Genomic DNA, 17,115 nt, shown 5'->3' with positions numbered 1-17,115 from the left:
GAAGCGGGAAGAGGAGAGACAGCTGCAGACGAGGAGTGTGAGGCCTAGAGGGAACTCACACTGCACAAGTCTGCAATAGTCTCTCTGTGTGTGCTAATAAACCGCATACTATATACCGGTATATAGATAAAACCATCTGAAAGTCTCCTAATTTGGACCTTGTCTAACGATTTTCTTTTTCCTTCTCTTACCTCCTCAGGTTGTGAAGGCTTGTTTCTATCATCCTGTTGTTCAGTGAGGCTCTGAGCTCACGGTGAATACAGCATGCATGTGTCGGCCTATCCCACGATGCTCCCTGTCAGTCCAGGCCTGCTTCTCCTCAGCTTCCTCTTCCTCGCTGATGCTGACTGTGAGTGCTGTTACATGGTCATTTGTTCATTTTCTCACTCTGATGCACACAGACACATCTGTAGCCATCTGACAAGTTCCAAAATCCAGCTAGTATCATGAGCCCAAACTTCCATCGAGAAGTTGGAAGAAATGTAATGATATTTTTGTGGAGCATGTGATCTGCATGTGACCTGCATGTGACCTTCTTGTTTGGTGAGTGGAGTGTCTTATTAGTCCATGTGGGCTGGGTACCAGAGGTGCATGACACCTAAATAAAATCATCAGTCAGTCCATAAGAAAATCACAAAGGCAAAACTTGAAGAACCTACCTGACATGTATGTGAAAAAATTATGATGTTTGCTTGCATCTCACCTAGTTTGTTAATAAAAAAGATGTGACGTTTATAGTTAAAGAAGCTATTAACCAATTTTCATATCAGTCAGCACACGTAAGCGCTACAGGTCATGCTAACAAAACTCTTTGTTGTGGAAGTTTTTACTGTGGAAACAGTACTCAAAGTTAGCCATTTGCAGTATCAGAGAGGTATTTAGAAATGAAGTCAGAGGAGATTTTATACAGAGATTTAAGATTTAAAAGGAAACATTTTTCTATAACATGTCTAGATGTATCTATGGTTCATTCAGGCTACAAGAAAGAGGAAGGCTTTTAGGAGATAACAGGAAGGCTAAATGACCTTGGGGGACCTGCGGAAGCAGTGGACTGAGTGTGGAGTAGAAACATCCAGAGCCACCGTGCACAGGTGTGTGCAGGAAATGGGCTACAGGTGCTGCATTCCCCAGGTCAAGCCACTTTTGAACCAGAAACAGCGGCAGAAGCGCCTGACCTGGGCTACAGAGAAGCAGCACTGGACTGTTACTCAGTGGTCCAAAGTACTTTTTTCGGATGAAAGCAAATTCTGCATGTCATTCGGAAATCAAGGTGCCAGAGTCTGGAGGAAGACTGGGGAGAAGGAAATGCCAAAATGCCAGAAGTTCAGTGTCAAGTACCCACAGTCAGTGATGGTCTGGGTGCCGTGTCAGCTGCTGGTGTTGGTCCACTGTGTTTTATCAAGGGCAGGGTCAATGCAGCTAGCTATCAGGAGATTTTGGAGCACTTCATGCTTCCATCTGCTGAAAAGCTTTATGGAGATGAAGATTTCATTTTTCAGCACAACCTGGCACCTGCTCACAGTGCCAAAACCACTGGTAAATGGTTTACTGACCATGGTATCACTGTGCTCAATTGGCCTGCCAACTCTCCTGACCTGAACCCCATAGAGAATCTGTGGGATATTGTGAAGAGAACGTTGAGAGACTCAAGACCCAACACTCTGGATGAGCTAAAGGCCGCTATCGAAGCATCCTGGGCCTCCATAAGACCTCAGCAGTGCCACAGGCTGATTGCATCCATGCCACGCCGCATTGAAGCAGTCATTTCTGCAAAAGGATTCCCGACCAAGTATCGACTGCATAACTGTACATGATTATTTGAAGGTTGACGTTTTTTGTATTAAAAACACTTTTCTTTTATTGGTTGGATGAAATTTGCTAATTTTGTGAGATATGAATTTTGGGTTTTCATGAGCTGTATGCCAAAATCATCCGTATTAAGACAATAAAAGACCTGAAATATTTCAGTTAGTTTGCAATGAATCTAAAATATATGAATGTTAAATTTTCATCATGACATTATGGAAAATAATGAACTTTATCACAATACGCTAATATTTTGAGAAGGACCTGTATTAGGGAAACATGTTTGTATCTGTGGGTTCTGGTGAGGACTCTAGCTGCAGTGTTTGAATGGGTTTGAGACGATTTAGAGTATTTTGTTGCAGGCCAGAAAATAAGGAATTACAGTAATCAAGATGGCAAGACACAAAGGCATGAATGAGGGTATGGACATCACTGAAAGAGATGAAAGATCTGATTTTGGCAATTTTCTTAATTTGGGAAATAGCTGTTTATGTCATATTACTAAAGTGTTTTGAAAGGTTTATGTATTAGTCTAGAACAACCCCAGGTTTCCAGCCTTAGGGGTGCAACAAAAACCAACAGAAAGAATAGTAACAGGACATCCTTGGGCTTTGGGTCCAAAAATCATCACTTCAGATTTATCATCATTCAGCAATAAGAATTTTTGAGACATCCAGGCCTTGATTTATGAGAAACAGGAGATGAGATCATTGACTACAGAGAGGTCAGAGGGATTTATGGAGAAATAAATTTGAGAGTAATTTCCATAGAGTTGAAAAGAGATGAGATTGCAGATGACCTGACCAAGTTGTAGCATGTAAATAGAGAATAATGATGGACCAAGAATTGACCCATAGGGGAAACCACAGGTAAGTTTCTCCAAATTGGAGGATTCATTACCAATAGATACAGAGAAAGATCTGTCGTTTAGATAAGATGTGAACCAGTCCAGAGAAGCCTCAGTCAAACCTACATGATGCTGGAGACAATTTATTAAAATGGTGTGATCAACAGTATCAAATGCAGCAGAAAGGTCCAGCAATACCAGAACAGAACAACAACCAGCCCCTGTGTTCATTCTGATGTTATTCACTACTCTTAGAAGAGCGGTGTCAGTACTGTGATGTTTACAAAACCCAGAATGAAATTTCTCAAAAAGTGAGTTATCATTTACAGTATAAAGCACTTTCTCTAATATTTTGGCAAGAAAAAAGGTAATTTGGCCTATAATTATCGAGATTATCAGCGATTCCAATAGCTGATGGACTACAGCTAGTTTAAAAATCAAAGGAACAACCTCAGATGATAAAGACTAACACTAGAATGCTTAAAATATCTAGAGATAAAAAGATATCAATTTCTGTAAAAAGTCTTGTTCGTAAAGCATCTAAAGGGGAGGAAGAGGAGTTCTTGCTAATAAGTGTTCTTATTAACTCAGACTGAAAAAATTGATGAAATAAATTAAACCTGTGCTGTACCTCTAAATATTGAGAGTTAAAGGAAAAAGGTACAATTTGAGCTCTGATGTTGATCTTGTTAACAAAATGGAGCAGAATTATTCACATTTCTCAGTAGAGGAGATTTCATTTACCAAATGAGGGCGATAGATTACAGTTAATTATCTTAATAGCAAATTTGTGAACTAAAAAAAATGACTTGTGAGAAGTATTTAGATGTGTCTTCCTGAAAACTCTGTTAAAATCTTTTAAAAGGTTTTTCATTATATAGACTATCAATATAAAAACCTGAGGCTTTACATCTCCTCTCGGGCCGCGTGCATTCACTTCCAATTCTCATTAATCCATGGGGATGGTTTAGATGAAGTAGAGCAGAGTTTTGATAGCTTAAAAGGTGCTACTATGTCCAGTGTGGCTGCACAGTATTTTACAAATTTAATATAATGGAATGATCGTTGAATATATAGAAGGAAAGAATGAATTTATGGAAGGAAAGTTGGAAACTCAAGCAAACATTGAATACATTGTGAACGTAATGTGAATCTAATATGTGAAAGGCTGAAGAGTTAAAATGAAAATCTGAATATGTAGAATGAAACTCGTTTTGATGTTATGAAAATTGCATACTTTTTCTATTTACAGCATGATGGTTTAACTATTATCACATCTAAATGATTTAAATGGGTACATAAAGGACTCAATTTATGTAAGTATGCATTTATGGAAAGTGTGTTCTATGGAAAGTGCGTAGTGGATTATCTGTAAAATTCTTTAGGGTTGTGCACACTCACAAAACTAGTTTTATTGTGAAAAACTTTATCAATGTTCAAGTAGATGGACTTTAACTCGAGGAGTTGCATTATTTGGCAGTTTTCGTAATGGAGGCTCAAAATTACATGTATGAAAACTGAAAGATTAAGTAAAGAAATTTTATATTTTTGGAACAATAACAACTTTAACAAAATGTTTAAGAATGATCGAATGTCCCATACACTGAATTGTTTCCCTGCAAAAAAGTATGAAAATGTCCTAATTTCTGTCAAAATGACACACCTGCTTAATGATGCCAGAGTGAATTTTATGCAATATATCCAGGCTATTCATTCCATATATTCAAGGTTCATTCATTCAAGATTCATTCAGTATACTCAGACTTTCATGCCATATATCAAAACTTATGACATTGATGGTTTTCTCTTTCAGAGCACTCCACTTCATATATCACTGCGCGTGATGAGTTTCTGTGCCAGTCTTAGTGTGCGTTAGGCCGCAGTTCTGATTTGAGGCCAGCTGTTTTTGTCCTTCCCAGTATTGCTTGGCATGGACAGACGGGCCACATATGGCAAATCAGATAATTTCCCTACTGCTTGTGTGATTCTGTTAATACCGTGTTTGTGTCTCATCCCTCGTCCAAAGCTTTTCTCAAGATAGTTTGCGTGCATATTAGGATGTCATGAGTAAAAGTAATAGATTTTTAATTTGTTGACTTCAGTGATTTGTTGTCTGATTTCTCAACTGGTCTGTTGATGAAACAATTTCAGATGGGCCCATTTTCTGTTGCTTGCAATAGAAGCAATCTAGTTGGAATCAGTTAAACCGTCAGTGATGCATCAAAACAGCCAACAAAGTCCAGAAGGAGAATATTTTGCTATTAATGTATGGTCTAAACAGTGAAGGAAAAAAAAGAAAACAAAACAAAAGAAAAATGGTTGTATGTTGTACAAAATTGATCTACATATTCAAAGGGTGGGAAGAGGTATGAACTTATAGTGCCTCACCCCTTTACCAGTTACACTCACAATTACAGGTCCTTCTCAAAATATTACATATTGTGATAAAGTTCATTATTTTCCATAATGTCATGATGAAAATTTAACATTCATATATTTTAGATTCATTGCACACTAACTGAAATATTTCAGGTCTTTTATTGTCTTAATACGGATGATTTTGGCATACAGCTCATGAAAACCCAAATTTCCTATCTCACAAAATTAGCATATTTCATCCGACCAATAAAAGAAAAGTGTTTTTAATACAAAAAAACGTCAACCTTCAAATAATCATGTACAGTTATGCACTCAATACTTGGTCGTGAATCCTTTGGCAGAAATGACTGCTTCAATGTGGCGTGGCATGGAGGCAATCAGCCTGTGGCACTGCTGAGGTCTTATGGAGGCCCAGGATGCTTCGATAGCGGCCTTTAGCTCATCCAGAGTGTTGGGTCTTCAGTCTCTCAACGTTCTCTTCACAATATCCCACAGATTCTCTATGGGGTTCAGGTCAGGAGAGTTGGCAGGCCAATTGAGCACAGTGATACCATGGTCAGTAAACCATTTACCAGTGGTTTTGGCACTGTGAGCAGGTGCCAGGTCGTGCTGAAAAATGAAATCTTCATCTCCATAAAGCTTTTCAGCAGATGGAAGCATGAAGTGCTCCAAAATCTCCTGATAGCTAGCTGCATTGACCCTGCCCTTGATAAAACACAGTGGACCAACACCAGCAGCTGACACGGCACCCCAGACCATCACTGACTGTGGGTACTTGACACTGGACTTCTGGCATTTTGGCATTTCCTTCTCCCCAGTCTTCCTCCAGACTCTGGCACCTTGATTTCCGAATGACATGCAGAATTTGCTTTCATCCGAAAAAAGTACTTTGGACCACTGAGCAACAGTCCAGTGCTGCTTCTCTGTAGCCCAGGTCAGGCGCTTCTGCCGCTGTTTCTGGTTCAAAAGTGGCTTGACCTGGGGAATGCGGCACCTGTAGCCCATTTCCTGCACATGCCTGTGCACGGTGGCTCTGGATGTTTCTACTCCAGACTCAGTCCACTGCTTCCGCAGGTCCCCCAAGGTCTGGAATCGGCCCTTCTCCACAATTTTCCTCCGGGTCCGGTCACCTCTTCTCGTTGTGCAGCATTTTCTGCCACACTTTTTCCTTCCCACAGACTTCCCACTGAGGTGCCTTGATACAGCACTCTGGGAACAGCCTATTCGTTCAGAAATTTATTTCTGTGTCTTACCCTCTTGCTTGAGGGTGTCAATAGTGGCCTTCTGGACAGCAGTCAGGTCGGCAGTCTTACCCACGATTGGGGTTTTGAGTGATGAACCAGGCTGGGAGTTTTAAAGGCCTCAGGAATCTTTTGCAGGTGTTTAGAGTTAACTCGTTGATTCAGATGATTAGGTTCATAGCTCGTTTAGAGACCCTTTTAATGATATGCTAATTTTGTGAGATAGGAATTTTGGGTTTTCATGAGCTGTATGCCAAAATCATCCGTATTAAGACAATAAAAGACCTGAAATATTTCAGTTAGTGTGCAATGAATCTAAAATATATGAATGTTAAATTTTCATCATGACATTATGGAAAATAATTAACTTTATCACAACATGCTAATATTTTGAGAAGGACCTGTACATGAAGAGACCTTCTTAAAGGCTCCCACAGGCGTGCTTAACTCCGTGGATGGTCTTTGCATACCCGAGGCAGACTCAATGAGCACTTGAAGTGGACGTCCACTGGACACATCCATGCTGTTGGATTTATGATTACTGATTATAAATACTCGTACTCGTCGTCTTCCGCTTATCCGGGACCGGGTCGCGGGGGCAGCAGACTCAGCAGAGACGCCCAGACGTCCCTCTCTCCAGACACCTCCTCCAGGGGGAGCCCAAGGCGTTCCCAGGCCAGCTGAGAGACGTAGTCCCTCCAGCGTGTCCTGGGCCGTCCCCTGGGCCTCCTCCCGGTGGGACGTGCCTGGAACACCTCCCGAGGAAGGCGTCCAGGAGGCATCCGGTATAGATGCCCGATAGATGCCCGAGCCACCTCAATTGGCTCCTCTCGATGTGGAGGAGCAGCGGCTCTACTCCGAGCCCCTCCCGGATGGCCGAGCTCCTCAGTCTATCTCTAAGGGAGTGCCACCCTAAGGAGGAAGCTCATTTCAGCCGCTTGTATCTGTATAAATATAGTTTTTAAAATAATGATTAATATAAATCATAATTAGAAGAAATAAATTCTAACCAAAAATCATTTCCTACAAATAAAGATCAGAGATACACTCTGGTGGTGTTATTATGGGGCTCACAGCACTTTAATAATTACCATTAGTTAATTCTTATTAATTATTATTAATCAAAACCACACCAAATGTCACTGTGTTTTCAACCGTTTCACCGAATGGTGGGATTCTAACCTTCTCTTGACAGATATTCACTCTTACACAAAATAAACACAAACGTTGTCTCTTTATCTATGTGAATATTTATCAAACCAATAGTCCTTCTTGCAATCAAACTATTCTGGTCCAACAACGTTCACCTAACTAAACATGCACTAATCTACAAAAAAGTGGTGACACTAATAATCAAAAATAAGGATATGTGTTGGAGGGTAAATGGAGATCAAACCAGCAGTTTATGGACAAATGAGAATAACAGAACAATTTGGATTAACTTGGAAAGATGGCCAAACTTTCTCCGTGTGTGTTTCTTGACGGCGACTATCAGCTGGTAGAACCGTAGGGCCATGCCCCTTAGCCACGAGCAGCTGATAGCCCCAAATTTCGAATAAAGGGTAAAGAAACTCTAAGGCGGGAGCTAGGTGGAAAAACCCTAAGGGTAATAAAATGATGGAATGAACAATGAAGTGGCTAGGCCATGAGGTCCAGCTTTAAAGTCTGTTTCGAATTAAAAAAAAAACTTCCAAAGTTCAGCTTTAACTCCTGGCTGATTGGAGATCAGCAGGACGAACGCACCGAAACTTGAGCACAACCACTCGTTGCGCACAGTATTCAAACAGCAAATCTAAACGGTTCAGCATAAAACACTTCAATCAATATTGCATGCACCAAGTTAATACCTTGGATTAACTAATGGTGATCCTAATTCACCTTAACTATGCCTCACCCTGCCCAGACCTCTAAATTCACCTACCTGATTTGATATAAAAAGAACAAAATTACTTTGACGTTGATTTCTTCTCCTTACCGGCTTGAGGATGGGTCGTTGGTCTGAAGAAAAATGGGGGGAACCAGAGTGTCAGGCATCCGTGAACAACTCAAAAATGGTAAACTTCTCATTCGTTTAAAACGAGGAAAATATGAGAAACCGTTGCAGTCGAATGAAACAAGGGGAATGTCGTCTCCTTGAAAACAAAACCTCTGTGGGCTTTCACCTGCGCATGGGGTGCGTCCCATCCAGATATGAATCTTATAATCTTCTTCTATCAGACAAATTTCCAGCTTTCAAGCTCTTCGGGGAATGGCCACTGTGGAGAAAAACTAAACCCGCCTGTGAGCTTCTATTCTCCAGAGGTTGCCCCCCTACGTCACAGCGGTTCACTACAGCTGGAAAATGGAGCCTAAAAGTTTGTTTTCTCAGCTTTTTATAAGCCCAGATGACGTCAGAGCTCTGAGGCCCGTCGCTGCGCAGTAGAGTCGTTTACCTGACCAAAATGGTGGGTGTGACCCCCAACAGCGCAAAGCTCAATTTTTATGACTCTGTACTCCATGTCACAAAATAAACTGCTTGGTAGGAAAAAGTCTCCACATCAAACTGTTTTATATGTCACAGCGCTCCGAGCAACCAGTCTGGGGACACGCAGCGTCTTCGACTCTCAGCGCCGCCCAATCAAATGTATTTGCCTTTTTCATCCCTAGTCTGATTTAATGGTATTATATGCCACCTCCTTTTCTTACTGTTTTTCCAAAGCTACTAGGCAAATTAGCTCTTCCTTCTCGTCCGATGATGCTATGGCAGAAAATGTGGGGAATGTAGGACTTTGTCACTAGAAATGTAGAGAACTGGTAGGTTCGACTATGAAACCTCAAGCATCCGTAGACAGTGTGCCCAGAATCTGGCCTATACATCTAGTTTTTCTGTATAAATAGAGGAGTGACAAAAAGGTATCATTCTACAAAGAGAACAATTTAGCAGAGCCAAACAAAAGCGTGGGTGTGTGTAAAGGGAAGGTTAATTGTCCGTCTGCAGATATTAGAGCACTAATAGGAAGTACAGAGAGAAAGAACTTCAATAAACTCTTCAAAATAAAAAAGGACGTAATAGAAGGGAACTTTAAGGTTTAGTTTTATTGTATTTCTAAAAAACTGACTTAAATTTGACATTTCTGGAAACTTTTATTTTCCAATTTCCCCAAGGTTCTCACATTTTCATCCATCTTGTGTTAGACTCACTACAGCATTATCTGTTCTCTTTCTACCATGACTCATATAAGACACTTTACAAACAAATCAGACAATCATAGAAAGCCCATGTTCTTTAGTTCATTTGCTTATTCATAAGTAAGATATGTCAAGTAGTTTATAAGTATATTTATAAGTCAGACTCGGTTCTTACATATTTTTAAATAATAATAATAAAGTAAAACTTCCATACTATTCCAGACTCACATTTCCAGTATTCTCAGTTTTCTTTTGTGTGTCCTCTTTTTTGGTTAATTTTAAAAGTATAAAGATGGATGGATGGATGGATGGATGGATGGACGGACGGAGAAACAGACAAATGTATGGATAGACAGATGGTTTGATGGAAGGATGATAGAGAAATGGATAGATGATGAGAGAAGGAATACTTCCCAGTCTTTCCATGCTTATCCAGACATGGACCATCATTGAATATAATGCAATGCTTTTTCATATTTTCCACACTATGTAAAAATTATGTGTACCTATTAAATACTCAATTGATATGTGTTTTTGTGTTAAAGAATTTTTATTTCCCTGAGAACCTGTCAGCTGGATGTTTTGCTAGAAAAATCAGGATGTTGTATATGGGTAGTTACAACTCTTGGACATGTGGTGAGCCTGAGGTTGACAGATAAAAGAAAAAAGATGAGTCAGTAATGACAAAAAGATTGGATGAAGCATGGAAAAATGTTTCAACAAAGACAAGACAGTCAGTTAAGTTCTTTTGAGCATCTGTATTGGAAAATTTGAATTCAGAATAGCTTCTTCGGTACGCGTAAAATGAGGTGATTATCTACATACATCTAGCATGTACACGATGATCTGTTTGCCCAGAGGAAAGTGCAGTGTAGCTCCAAGCTTGTGGTTGCGCGATGCTGATCACGTATCATCACCACCCTGTAAAAGCACCCAAACTGACACACAAGTATATGCTTCAGGCAGCAATTTCTGTGCTGGAATATTTTTAAAGCCTCACAGAGTCCTACTGAAGGCACACTTTCAAACCTATCTTGTTTTGCTTTTAACCTCCTCCCCTCTTGTCCTACGTGGAAGTTCCAGGGTCAGACCGCAAAGGCCTGGTCGTCTATCAAAACGATGATGCTCCCAGGCCTCCTCTCTGAGATCTAGGAGAGCATCAGAGATCTAGAAAAGGGTGGAAAGGACTCATAGTCTGTCTTTCTGTTGTATACATTTACTTTTTTTCCATCCTCGACTTCTCCATTACTCTTTTCTTGCTAACCTTCTGCCTTTTCTCTTCCTATTGATGTAATCTGCTAAGATAGAAGGGACGCATGGCTTGAGGGGGAGAAAGGGGAGGAAAGCTGTTTTTTTTACCTTTTATCTCTCTGCATGTACAACGTTCAGTGCCTCTTTTAATATCAGTAGTGAGGAATCATAGATTTTAATGTCAAGATTTAAAACAGATGCTGTCGGAATACTGATGTTTTATTTCTCATCAAAAGACAGCATGTTTTGAAATGGTAAACGCACTCAGAAAATTGCTTTCAGTTATCCTTACCGTCATGGTAACTGTAAAGGTTAATAAAATGAACAAATTCAAAAACATTATGGGAAGAGATCAGCCATCAGGGTTTTCTTTTTTTGTTTTTTTTGTTTTGCTGACTCAAATTTATGTTTTTTTTTTATATTTCGCATGCCGATTCTGATTTTGATTGGGTTAAGGTTTTGTTTTTCTAAGGATGGTAGTACATAAAACAGAAAAAACATAGTAGTTTTAAATCCAACAAAAATAAATATAAAACCTATCCACATGACAGAACCAACACAACTGCATCTTAAATACCTCAGCAATCTCATGCTATGCCATATGATCTGCAATGATGAAAATTTGCTCACCCCTGCATCGTGGATGCTTGAATCTCAAAATGAAACTGATGGATTGATCTACTTCCCACTTGAACACACTCAGAGTGTTGATCATTCATTTGTAGTTGGGCATATCTTGTATACTGCTCATATACTCCACTGTGATAAAATAGCCGCAACTGCATTTTAAGCAATAACTCAATGATAGCATTACTTAATCCCGTTACACTATGCAGTCTCCACAAATTAAGATTCACTCAACTCGGCTTGCTACAGGCTTGCAATTGAGGGGGATTTTACCTAATTTCTGATAAGTTTGGCTAATAATTTTCTGACCTCTTGGTGGCACTCACAGAGCATTAACATTTACGTCCAGATGTTTATCCAGATGTTTATCCTTAATTATGAGAGCGAGAATTATGAGAAAAGTAAAATAATTTGGTAACATCACAGCAAAAGTGATGTTATTATTGTTCTGCAACACATTACCAGCGTTTACAGTGTTCTGCTACATTAGATCCTGTCCTGATGCCACAGAATCCTATAAACACTGGTAACACTGTAATTTCCATACCCTTGAGCCCAATACACATCATCAGAAGCAACATACAAGCTTCAAAGATGTGGCAGTACTTGATCCACAAAATCATCTTAATCTCTTCATGTTCAGACCTGTGTAACACGTTTTTCCCTATGCCAGTATAAATGGCAATATAGGAAACAGTGACAGCAGCTTTACATCAGGAAAAAAAGATTTTTTTGTATTTGAGTTGCCGCTCACCAATTGGAACCAGTCATGGGAAAACTGGTCGATTCCAATTTCTGGCCGATTGATTTGTGTAGCTCTAATTACACCTTATGCAACAACAGAGGCTGCAGTTTAAGGAATGACAACGCATGCTTAGAACTGACATATTACCTTTAGTCAGGTGAAGCAGTATGTAATGTGCATAGTTGGAAAAGTTGCAGGACTTTACCATATGTTTATGCTAATACAAACAATGGCATAACAAAAGGAAGCAAGTGCCCAGCTTTCCTGTTCCACAATTCTTTTTCTGATTCTGCTACCTTCTCTCCCAACACCTTTTTTTTTTGTTTGTCCGCGCAGCTTTCTGCGCGTGCGTGCTTATGTCATATATCTGGGGGATTAAGACTAATGCCCAGATCCGGTTGCAAACTAGGCCACTGCTCCATGTATACCGTGAAACACCCGGTGCAATAAACAGCAGCTCTTTCTCATGTCATGTTGTTGGATTGGGAAGGGGGGAGGTGCAACTGCAATAAGATGGTGGTTTTCCACTTACCCTTGTTTGCCCTGAAAACAGCTAGCCCTGCCGTGCATGCAGCATGGATGTACCAGTAATTCCAGGTGAAATGGCCCTTTGTATGTGCGGTGCAATGCAAAAGAAAAGACTTACAGGGGAGAATGTGTGGCTAAAATGCAACCCTGTGCTTTACTAAGCAGTCTGTACATTTTGAATGTAGGCAAGAATGGTTTATGATTCAGCTTGAGAAAGCTTTTGGTAATGTAAAACTGTTTACTTTCAGCTTGCATCATCATTATTGTGTTGTAAAGGCTGTGTGCAGTGTATCCAATTTAGATAAAAAACAGAAATGCAGAAGCAGGCTTTTTTCCTCTTGTTGATGAAATAAAATGACCTTTTTAAATGTGACCTATGAGGCATGACTTGAAACATGGAACATGCTCAGTTGGTGACTGATTGACCTGTCAATGTTTTGCCAGTTTTTGCATCGCTATCAGGTTAACTGAAATCTCAGATAGCGCTGAGTCATAGTGTCTTGCAAAGTTCTTGGTAAAAGGTACCCCTTAAATTTTTTTGCCTCTTTGCAACTACAAACTCAGATTTGTTTTTGGTAGGTTTCATGTGATAAACCAGCACAAAGCAGAGCATGATAGTGAAATGGAAGTCAACTGATACACGGTTTTACAAATATAGTCGTAAAAAATGTGGCATGCATTTGTATTGACCTCCCTTTATTCCAATACCCCTAAATAATATCCTATATGTCCCTTCCAGCATTGCGCAGCTCAAGACTAAACTTTTGTCCCGTTCCTTTTTGCCAAACACCACCAGCTCAGCCTAACTGGATAAGGCATCAATTCATAATTCTTGCCACAGATTCTCTGTCGGATTTTGGTCTGGCCTTTGACTGGGTTATTTAACACCTAATTCCCTTCCAGTATTACAACAAAATGAACCTTTGACCCGGTCTCACATGTTTTGCTGCCTTTAGCAAGTTTTTCTTGCTGGATTGCCCTGTATTTAGTTCCATCCACCTTCCCAACTGAATCAACTCTAACCAGCTTTCTTGTACCTGCTGATGGTAAGCATAATGCTAGCCCCGTGTTTAATCATGGGAATGGTCTGTTGAGTCTGCTGTGTCCCCTGCATGTCTCTTGCCAAAGAGAACTTCTAATGACTTTTTTCAACATAGGTTTTCTTGTTGAAACTCTTCCCAACCCTTCCATTTCTTGTTGAAAGATTGTCCCACCTAAGCTGTGGCTCTCTGGATCTCCTTCATAGTTATCATAGACCTTGGCTGCCACTGATTGATTTTCTCCTTGCACGGCCTAACAGGGGTAGAAGGTGTAGTCGGTTTAGTTTGATGGTTTGAGTAAATCCAGTATTTACTGAACTAATGTGCTGATTTGCTAAACAGGACATTAGTGTTTAGTGATCCGTGTCTGTGTGAAACCATGTATACTTGTCTGTTTTAATATATACACACAGGAAAGCATGTGTACGGCTTAGTTCAGATGAGATTAGATCCAGATAAACATCTAGAGTTATGTAAGGTCCATGGTCTCTTGATGCTGATGGATGGGGTAAAATGAGGATTCAAACGGATGGGCTTAAGTAAAAGGGGCTCTAAGATTAGAAGCTTCTGAACTGGGAATCCGTCAGGGGCATGAAAAGGAATCAGGACATTGTCTTTGATAAATTGTATTTCCTCTGTATGATTGTTAATATTTCTTAAGTCACAGAAAAAGCAAAGACAAAGCTTGAACTTTGGCATACAATGTCAAAACAACTCAGCTTAGCTCATGATGGTAGGCCTCGAGGATTTCTACTCTTCAGGGGTAGAAACCTTTTACGCTATGGATTTTGTTATTTAGATTAGCATATTACAGCATGTCCGGTTAAAAAAGAAAGGAATGGTCCAATTTAGACAGAATTTTGGACTAAAGGTACACCAATCAAACATTTGTGGCTGGTTTTTACATGCAGATGCCAGTTTTGATAGATTCCACTTTCTGATTAAAACCACCAATGTAAAACAATATAAGAACTATGAAAAAAAAATTTTGAAGATTTTTGTGTCACAGCCAATCAATTGACAGCCTTTGAAATTTGTAGTGGTCACATTTTGAGTACACATGTTGTAATCCTGTATGTTGGATGTACTTTTTTATAACACAGTCTGGGCTGATACGAGGTAGTCCAATCTTGACATTGCTAATTTACCATCCCCTATGCTTATACAAGGGGAGAAACAGCTCTCTGCCATGTCTGTTTATAGCGCAGATAGATAAAACACAAGCCAATTAAAATGAATTTGTATGCTGATCTGCTGATCTGCGAAATATAGCTGATTTTAACTTGATTTGTTTTGAATGGCAAGGAAGGAGATAAGGAATGGAAGCAGGAGTCAAGGGCACAATAACAAAAGACAGATAAAAGAAAGGGAGGACATAACGTTTGGACAATGACATAGGGAATAAGGTCAGGAACATTTCTTCATACTCTTGTTTTCTTTCTCCATACTTACACAAGACTAGGAAAGTACTAAAATCAAATTCCAGGCTTTTGAAGACTGTGTAGGAACCTTCTAATGTCACCTGACAAAGATGATGCCGAACAGATGCATTACACTCATTACAGGACATCACAAAGCTTGTTTAGGAACCACTTTTGTGTAGGCATGAGGCCTGGTTGTATTTTGCAAATGCTTTGAAAGGGCAAGCAATCATCATCAACCATGTAACAGTGTGAATATGTTTCCACTGAAGGTGACAGAACTGGGTCACATCTAAAACAGTCACATAAGTATCAGATCCAATCACTCTTTCACACACAACTTAAAATATTTAACAGTCAGGATTACCCTTCATGTCTTTTTCAGCCAAGATGTGTTTCAAACGGTGGGAGCAGGTCAGTCTATGTCCATGAGAACGAATGATGAGCATTTCTGCTGCCTAACTTTCCTCAGATTCTGCAACGAGGGTCCGAAGGACAGAAGCTATCAGCAGCTGAAGCATAGCTGTGCACCCATCTGTGAGAAACAGAATGTGATTACCTTAACTTAACATTAGCTAAACAGGTGCACTCGTCTGTGAAGAGGCCTGGATAGCTTTAGCTTAGCTCCAACGTTACCAAGCACTGGTGTGGAACTAATGCACTGGGACCAGCGCTGAGAAAGCCTCTGTTCGCCTTCATGGGAAGCCAGCTCTGACCCAGTAAAGTTGTATAGCCAGTGGGTCGCCCATGTGTTTCTAATGACCTGTGCATAAAAGAGAATCCTATTTGATTAATTCCTCCCCTTGTGTTCCTAGCAAATTAACCCTGATTAACTCGGCACTAGCCAGACCCCGAGGCTGCTGTGGGTGATTAAGAGCAACTCTAATTGGACATGCATAACTATAGGCAATAAAAGCACATTTTATCTTCTGCTGTAACGTCATAGTGAGCATGTCATGATATTATAATGTCATAGATCAGCTGAAGGTTGTTAAAAAAATGACTGATATAAATGCAACCATAAGGTGAGCTTTCAAAGGCACTGGGAAGCATCTTTAAATAAAAAAAGGTCTTGAATAACAGCGGATTTCCATTGATTTGTTGGACTTCAGCTCAGATGGATACATCATCTTTCAATTCAATTCAATTCAGTTCAAAAACACTTTATTAATCCCAAAGGGAAATTAAATGTTGTTGTAGCTCATTATGAGGGTTTCTTCAAAGAGCCGTTGTAGATGCTGATGGCTGTGGGCAGGAACGATCTCCTGTAGTGCTCCGTCTTACAGCAGATCTGAAGAAGCCTCTGACTGAAGACTCTGTTGTTGTTGGACAGTCTCATGAAGAGGATGCTCAGTGTTCTCCATAATGTTCTTCATTTTATGAAGAATCCGTCTTTCCACAATGATCTCCAGAGGTTCCAGAGGAGTCCCCAGAACAGAGCCAGACTTCTTTATCAGCTTGTTGAGCTTTTTTAAGTCCCTGGCTCTGATGCTGCTTCCCCATTTGCCGCTTCTCTTTAAATCTCTGTCTGCTCGTATGGTTAAAAAGCCCAAGAAAGAGACGCTGGAGTCGGGGATATGATCCTGCAGCCATGTCTCAGTAAAACACATGATACTGCATGCCCGGTACTCTGGATGGGTCCTTTGTAGAGCATGGAGTTCATCCAACTTGTTTCCCAACGATCTCACATTGCCCATCATAATCGACGGAAGAGATGGTGTGAACTTCCTCCTTCTCTCTCTTCTCTTAGCTCCTGCTCTGCATCCACGGCGTCTCCTTTTCAACTCATCGGGGATTTGGGGTTGTAGTTGAAGTATTATTTGAGCTTTTGAGATATTAATCAGCTGCTCCCGGTTGTAAGAAACAACCCCGTTGCCATGGCAATGCATCATAACAAATGTCCAAAAATAGAAAATATTAGGAAAATCCTCCAAGCTGCACAGCATGTGACACCGGAGAGGACAATTGACCAAAAAAAAATCAACTGTATCCACCACAAGAGGAATAGTTCCCAAAAAAGAATAAATCAGAATCAAAAGTAACAGAGCTACTCCAACCTGCT

At 40.2% G+C, this 17,115-nt stretch overlaps 1 protein-coding gene across 21 annotated transcripts in view; it reads left to right on the top strand.

Moving 5' to 3' along the window:
* ptprdb (protein tyrosine phosphatase receptor type Db) overlaps positions 1-17,115 on the top strand; it is a 270,931-nt gene that overhangs the window by 171,911 nt on the left and 81,905 nt on the right. For all 21 annotated transcript variants that reach the window (XM_047365128.1, XM_047365124.1, XM_047365113.1 and 18 more), the window contains one exon: positions 200-349. In XM_047365128.1, coding sequence (XP_047221084.1) covers positions 265-349 — 85 coding nt within the window. In that variant the 5' untranslated portion in view covers positions 200-264. The remainder of the gene's footprint in view (positions 1-199; positions 350-17,115) is intronic.

This window comes from Girardinichthys multiradiatus, chromosome 5 (genome assembly GCF_021462225.1).
Source record: "Girardinichthys multiradiatus isolate DD_20200921_A chromosome 5, DD_fGirMul_XY1, whole genome shotgun sequence".
NCBI lineage: Eukaryota > Metazoa > Chordata > Actinopteri > Cyprinodontiformes > Goodeidae > Girardinichthys > Girardinichthys multiradiatus.
This window is presented reverse-complemented; position numbering and strand designations above follow the sequence as displayed.